Below are 7872 nucleotides of genomic sequence, written 5' to 3' on the forward strand. Positions count from 1 at the left end.
ATATATATATATATTCATGTTAGTTTTGAGGATGAGAGCTCAAACCTGTGACTTATACAATTGTACATTTAGCAGTCAAATAACACCTGAGGCTTGACAAGAATATATTTTAAGCTCTGATTTTGTATATTTCTTATTGTTTTGTAAAGATCATTGTTTTTTTTCTTCTATTTTAGTTCTCATTAGCCAATGGCAAGGTGAACCCAAGGAACGTGTCATCTCCCTAGTCCTCACACATCTCCCACTGCTCAAACCCGGTAACACAGAAGCCAAGGGCGAGTACATGCGCCTGCTGCCACGTATCCTGGCCCATACCATTGAGCATGGTCATCACCTGGAGGAGTCCCGCCAGCTCCTGTCCTACGCTCTCATCCACCCTGCCACCTCTCTGGAAGACCGGGCTGCTCTGGCTCTTTGGCTTAACCATCTCGAGGAGAGGGCTGCAGCGCGGGGAGATTCACTGGAAAGACCTCCACCTGCTGGGCCCCACCACCACCAGTCCACACCACCATCGACCCTCACCTCGTCAGTATCCTCCTCTTCCACTAACACGTCTTCGTCGGGCAACCTGTACAACCTGCATCATCACCAGCGTTATGGCTCGGACGATCGTCTCAATGGGTGGCAAAACTCAAGGGATTCGGGAATCGGCGGAGGCTGGCATCAGCAGCAGGGCTGTGAGAACGGCCACCTCCTGCTTTACCCGTCATCCTCAGTGCCAGCAACCATCAATACAGTTGGAACAAGCGGGGGAAATAACACTAGTAAGTATCCTGTTGGTTTTGTATGTCTAATACTGTGTTCAGTATGTTTAAAATGTGTGATTTTAGCAGCTTGCACAATATGCTTAGAGTTGTCACAGCCACACAATAGTAATAATATACAACCGTGATACAAACTGCATGATTAATTATTCAAAAAGTTTGTTTATTATATGCTACTGTTAGTTTTAGATTAATACTTTTGAACACCACCTTTTTGTTGCCTCTACGTTTAGTGCCACTCTTTGTTCTGAGAAATCTTGTCAGTCAGGCCTTGAATCCTGTTTTTTTCAAAACATTCTTTTTATTTGTTGTTTCTAAAAYTATCCTTGTAAACGTGGCACCATTTCTATCAATAACATGGATACACAGAATACACAACAAAACACAAGTCCAGTTGCTTCGTCTTTTTACTTTTAATTTTCCATGAAGAAAGTATGATAATGACGTCCAGCCTCGGTCGCGGCGCGTATCGATCCTAAAGTTACTCGGTCGATACTTTTTTCCAGCTCGTTCGTTCAAAAATAAAAAGCTTCACAGGAGCATCCCAGTCAGAGGCAGGTTCAGATATAAACACTGAACTAAACAAGCAGGTCAGATAATTATTTAATCGGCTCTGATTAAACAACAACTTCAGAGCCGACGTYCAAAAAGTAGCATCCATGCTGACGTCTCTTACTGCACATGCGTGTCACATCAGTGCTGTGTAGCGTTCACACTGGAGTCTGATGCAGGTCACATTTAAAATGTAATGTGAACGTTCACACCAAAAGATCGGATTTAAAAAAAAATCTGAATTGAGCATTAAGACCTGAAGTGTGAACGTAACCTAAGTTACAGGCTGACTTCAGGTCTGGTTTAGATCAGTTACTTATAAATGATATGTTTTTCTGGTATAAATCTTCTGTTTTACATGATTGTTTAATGAAATTAACATAGACTATGTTCACACTGCAGGCAAATGCGACCCAAATCTGACTTTTTTATAACAGTCTGAACTCGACAAATCCAATTTTTTCAAATCAACCAAGGCTGTTTCCGTATGTGGTTTTAAATCAGATACATATCTGATGTTTTCAAAGCGACTGCAGTGTGAACGCTCGTGTTGCACAAAAAAATCGGAATTGAGCATTAAGACCTGCAGTGTGAACGTAGCCCTAGTTATTTATTTATTGTAAAAACATGACAGATAATTTGTGAAACAGATCCAGTTCAGCTTGCTGTTTATCTATGGAGGCTGTGAGCCGTTTCCCTGTTTGGTCTCTGTTTCTGCTCCTCCATGCTGTCACAGAGGCTACCAGTGGCTGGGATGGGCGGGGCTCAGTCTAGGGTTCTTATTTAAGCTTATGTGTCCAATTAAAATACATAAATAGAATAAATAAAACTGAAAACAAGGTGGGTGCGTAACACTTACACAGTGGGTACAAGCTAAATGCAACAAGAAGAAAAGGATGAGAATGGCGAAAAGAAGAACAAAAACCACATGACCACAAAGAGCTGGATGGTGTTGGCTGGGAGTTGTCAGTCCAAATATGTAGACATGATGAACACTTTTCATAATATAATATCCAGCAGCTGCAGGGAAGGGCTTTCATCATGACGTTCAAAGCACATGAGGGTAATTTCTTTATACACAAGTGTAAGACTTTTAAACTTATTCCCCTTTCCCCTATAAGTATAAGTTAAATGTATATTGAAGATCTTTTTGCAACATTTGCTTTAGTTTTGTTGACTGTTAAATAAAGTGATAAAAACCTTTTTGACTGTAGAATATTGTGTAACATTAAGAGAATTGGCTCTCTCAAGGCCATGTTATTGTTCAACAGCCTTGTCTGCTCATTAAAGTAATACAGGTTATGATCACACACAGGCAGGTAATCCATCATTATTGTTATTCTGTCTGTCATTAGCAGTGTTGTACGTTAGACAGAAAGTCAGTTTATGACAATTGTTTTCAAAAGCTTGTGCTGTACACAAAAACTCAAGGGTTGCTTTTCAAGATTTGTGACTCTGGAACCCATTTTCTAAGAAGTCCATTAAAGATGTTAAAATACAAAGCATCAAAACCAAAGCAAACACTCGGCACAGACTGCAGCGTGTGAGCTTGAAGACAACACACACAGAGGGCAGGGCGCTTAAAACTGAACATAACTATGGTCAGAGCAGGATATTTCCAGACGTGAATGCAAGAGCTCGGTGGATTTTTTTTTCTTTTTCTCTGAGATGAAACAAACAGCTGAGGGTTTATAAATAAAGGTACATTTAAAACCCTCCTCGCTGCTCCAAGAAAAATGCTCTTATTTTTTTGACTGCTCACACAAAGACCTCAGGATTTCACAACCGACACGACAACCGACACGACAACTAGAGCTACCTCAGCCACCAGCTCTGGATTAGTGGAGATGGTCAGCAACATTTCTTCACCACGAAAAATAAACAAGAGTTTGATTCACTAAAAGCTAAATGGAAACTGTTGAGTCATGGCTTTAGACGTGACACAAAATTCAGGGAGAAATGGGAAACGTGTATTATCAGTGCTTTTGGTGCTTTTCCAATCAAATCCTTGAAATTTTTTTTACCACATCAATGAGTATAGCTGACATTTTGGGTGGCCAATGCCCTGTGTTTTATTTTTCTCTCTGTCCTTCAACATTTTATCTGGTCATAGTGTTGACTACAGGAATATAATTGTCCAAACACATCAACCTATGTGCTACTGATAGAACATCCAGATGACCCCCTACTCATACTCGCAGCTTTAGTCCAAGCCACAGCAGCACATACCAACCATCCTTTCCCTTGTAAGGCAGCCTTTGTGGGAGACTGTATTTAGAGAAAATAGCTAATATTTAGGGACTGGAACTTGAAATGTTAGCTGGGCAGCTATTTTAAACGGTCTCGATGAAGTCCTATACATAGCGCCAACAGTGAGAGAACCACATATAGGACTAGGAGGAGAGACTGAAGTATTGGTGGCAGCTTACCCCGTCAGAGAGGCGACACAAAAAGCTCTTTGGCTCAGCACCTTTTTATTCTGTTTACACCCTCGAGCTGTCTCTAGGATGCTGGAGCTCATTAATTTGATTAGATTTGTTTTTCAGTTGCTACTCATTCTTTTATTTGACTCAAGGTTTTGTTATTCATTTATTTAGATGAACACAGACTTAAAGCAGCTTTTGACTGAATTCAGCAAAACGTTGGAGGACTTATTGTAACGCCTATTATGAAGTTGTGAAATCAATTCATTCAGTGACTAATGATATCAGTACTGAGAAGTAATCTAAGTTCAACAACTTGCTCATTTTACAAACATTACAGTCGGTTTGATAGTGACTTTTGTATTGATAAACACTTGCGAATAATAGTTTTTGCAGTGTTTTGTGGTATTGCTTTTATGAGACAGAAGCACCAAGTTAGCTGCAGCCTGCACGACAATTATGTCTGAAAGAGAAACATTTTATAAACCAATCGAACCTAGCTATGTTTAAATAGATGCTTTATAAATACATCATTTATCACAAATGTATAGAATTTGTCAGTTTAACTTTAGGCTTGGCTAATCTAGGTTTAGCCAAGTTTAAAAGTATAGATTTTTTTTTTACTCTGAAAGGCGCACAATTTTACAGAAAGCTCAGGCTGTTTCAATGAAAGTCTTAAATTTGGAAAAAAAAAAAAGAAACATGTTAAAAAATAGCTGTTCCCCTCTTCATATTTAAATATGGTTTGTTTTATTGTATATAGAGCATGCAGAAATATTCTACACAAATGATCTGTATATTTATTGGAAATATTTGTGTTTGAACTTTTATGGCCTAAAGATTGGGGGGGGGGGGAAGAAAAAAATTCTGAAATTATGTTTCTCATTCTTAGTGTCAAAAAGGGATGAATGAAATTTTAAGACTGATTTGATTTTTGTAAATAAAACGCTGAAACACAGAAGTGTCCATAAATGAGTTGTATGATGACTGTCGCTCTGTGACCAAAGGCTTTTCAGAGATACTTCATGTGGCTTTTGACCAAATAAGTCCCATTTACTGAATACATGTTGACTACTGCCTCCACTTCACCTCCATTTTTCTCAATAAAAAGCAAAATAAGATAAATTTCATTCCATTTGTGTGTTGTACGATTGTTGCTCTGTGAGCACAAGGGTTTTTTCCCTCCTGAGTTTTGACAAAATCAGTGCTTTTTTTTCCCATCAGTTTTCATCCTTGGAGTTTTCCTTTCAGCGAAGGGTGGGCAGTATTACGACTTTGATATTGATTTGATACCAAATAAATACTTGATAAATATTTGTTACCGAAGTCTACATCAATGCTTTTTACTTGTAATGGGATGTTCATTGAATAACTTTGATATTGCAGGCACCCCTTCTGGTGGTGAAACAGTTTATTGTAGGGAGACAGTAAGTTGGCACGACCTGTCATGGATTATGAACAAACAAGCCTTTTTTTTCGTTTCTGTCTTAAAGTTATTTTCTTTTTTGCTATCTGAAACAGAAAATGAAACATAAATTATTATGTTTTAATTGTCCTCTTCCCTTTTTGACACTAAGAATGAGAAACGCTTTGTATTTTAATTTTAATTTCAGTAAAACAAAAATAAAATAACCACTCGTTTCTTGTTTTTTTAATACCCGTTTCTAAAGTGAAAATCCAATGACCCAAAGATACACTGACTATATAATAGTATTACAGTATTACAATGATTTTGTCATGTAGCTTTCATCCCCAGTTAAACACAGACATGTCTCAACACACTAATATTGGGAACATTGTGTGATGGTTTAATGTTCACTCGAAACTGGGCAGGGCTTTAGATTGAAAACTTTATCTTCCAGACAGGAATACAATCAACCAGTTACAGTGTGCTGTAACAGAGTGTCTCACTAGCCCTTGTGTTTTGCAGTTCTTACAAGTGGAAGTCAACAGCACAGCCCGCTGAAGCGCTCCGTATCCCTCACCCCGCCAATTAGTGGACACAGCAACCAACCTCTGGGCCATGTATGGCTGTCCCAGGAAGACCTGCGGACGGCGAGAGGTCCGGCCCCAGATCATGCCCCTCTCTCCCCCCAGAGTAGCATCGCCTCCTCGGGCAGTGGGGGCAGTGAACATTTGGACGATACTGGTTTAGGAGGCAGTTRAGGTCTGCATCGCAGCTCCTTCCATGAGGATGGGAGTGGCATGAGGGGTGAGTAAGACCGGACTGGTGGTTCTGTTGGTTCCTTTTTGCTGAAAAATCTCTTCTTGCCATGAGGTTAAAGGATGGCCAGCAGTCCTAAAACTTACTACAAACAGGTCATTCTCACACTTGGGGGACAATTCAGTTACAAAGTAGCTTAATGTGTATATTTTTGGTCTGTGGAAGAAAACCAGAGTAACCYGTGATTTCCCATTGGTGCTGAGGCAGAACTTTTAAATTCACACAGAAAGACTACAGACTGGGATGTGATTCTGATTTTCTGCTTATTTCTTTGGTAGCTGAAGAGAAATCTACTGATTTAATAGGTGATGTTTATTTTTACAAAGAGTTTGGCAGTGTAGTAGTTTTTCTGAAACAAACAGTAATAATCCTTTTTCTTGATATCATCTTTTTCTTAACATATTAGGGATTCATCWTAATTTGAAATATTTGGGGGATATGTTCAAGATACAGAAATGTGAGTATGTGACTACAAAAAGTCACGTAGTTTAAACATTTATATAGTGTCTTATAAATTAATGTCTGCATTTTATTTAGTAAACTGTGGTCCTAAAAATAAACAAAGGAAATCATAAAACAGCTGAATATAGAAATAAATAGTTTTTATTCACTATGCACTTCTCTTTATTCTGATTAAACTAAACAGAGTAGTTTACACTTTAATGTGTAAACCGATGCAAAGATGTCTAATCATGATGGCACACCTACTTGTTTCAGAAAGCCATCTATAATTAAACACAWGGTCAGCAGGAAGCTGAAGAGTCTGTTTTAAAAATATCCTTACATATTGAATAAGCTGTGTGTTTGTAGTGGAAATGAAAATCCTGGGTGTTGGTAAGTTTTCTCGAGCAACAACAATTTTTTGGCATTTCAGTGTAAGAGTGGTCTGCTGTCTCCTGCACAGATGTTCCTGCGTGGCTGAAAAGTCTTCGTCTCCATAAATATGCCGCCCTGTTCTCTACAATGACTTATGATGAGATGATGTCATTGACTGAGGAGCAACTGGAAGCACAGGTTCAGACAAGTACACGCACACACTCTCRAGTACAGTTATCTTTAWGGGGACTTTGCATTGACTTCCATTCATGAGGTACKTCATAGGTACATTCATAGGTACAAACCAAACCCTAAACCTCACCCCTGGCCCATTTCCCCRCATGGGGACAGGCCTAGATCCTTATAAGTACCATTTGGCTCCACAAGTAGGTGTGTATGCCAAACAATGTCCCCACATAGTAAGGAATACCTGCTAACACACACACATATACGTAAATATATATTTTTTAATAAAATGTGTCATAATGTACAACAATTCCTTTTTATAGGTGGTTATTTGTCAGGGGCAGCAAATTTGGTTTTGAGTGATTGTTTAGTCTGATGTTTTCTTTGAGTGAGCAAACTGTAGGCTGAAAAAATGTTAACATGTTCCAAGAGACAAGTTGGTCTACAAAGAARATTTTTAAGGAAATATGAGAGGATACTGGAGGCGTTTAGTGAAGAAGCATATCAATAAGATCTGCGCTAACTCTGAAGAAACTGCCTGACTCAGAAATGACTGAGGATGAGTACTGGTGGCAGGGTAACTGTGGAATATCATAAAGTCAACCAGGAGGGGTGCTAACGGGAGAATCCTGTCATAATTCCTCAGAAAATTATAAACTGTACAAACCAGATGGCAGAGTTGTACAGTAACTAAGTACAAATATTTTGTTACTGTACTTAAGTAAAATTTTTGGGTATCTGTACTTTACTTGAGTAATTACTTTTCAGCCTACTTTTTACTTCTACTTCTAACATTTTTACACAATTATCTGTACTTTCTAAAAAATAAAGACGAAGTAGAAAGTTGTTACTTTTATTTCATTGTTGCTTGTTTTCATTCCAGCTTGTTATTGTAAAATATAAATAC

General features: G+C 38.5%; 1 protein-coding gene across 1 annotated transcript in view; it reads left to right on the forward strand.

The window, feature by feature from the left end:
* samd4a (sterile alpha motif domain containing 4A) overlaps positions 1–7872 on the forward strand; it is a 36412-nt gene that overhangs the window by 5057 nt on the left and 23483 nt on the right. The window contains 3 exon segments of the mRNA XM_014031205.1: positions 177–764; positions 5670–5951; positions 6868–6977. Of these exon segments, the coding sequence (XP_013886659.1) occupies positions 177–764; positions 5670–5951; positions 6868–6977 (980 nt within the window).

Source organism: Austrofundulus limnaeus, unplaced genomic scaffold, assembly GCF_001266775.1.
Source record: "Austrofundulus limnaeus strain Quisiro unplaced genomic scaffold, Austrofundulus_limnaeus-1.0 Scaffold1200, whole genome shotgun sequence".
Taxonomy (NCBI): domain Eukaryota; kingdom Metazoa; phylum Chordata; class Actinopteri; order Cyprinodontiformes; family Rivulidae; genus Austrofundulus; species Austrofundulus limnaeus.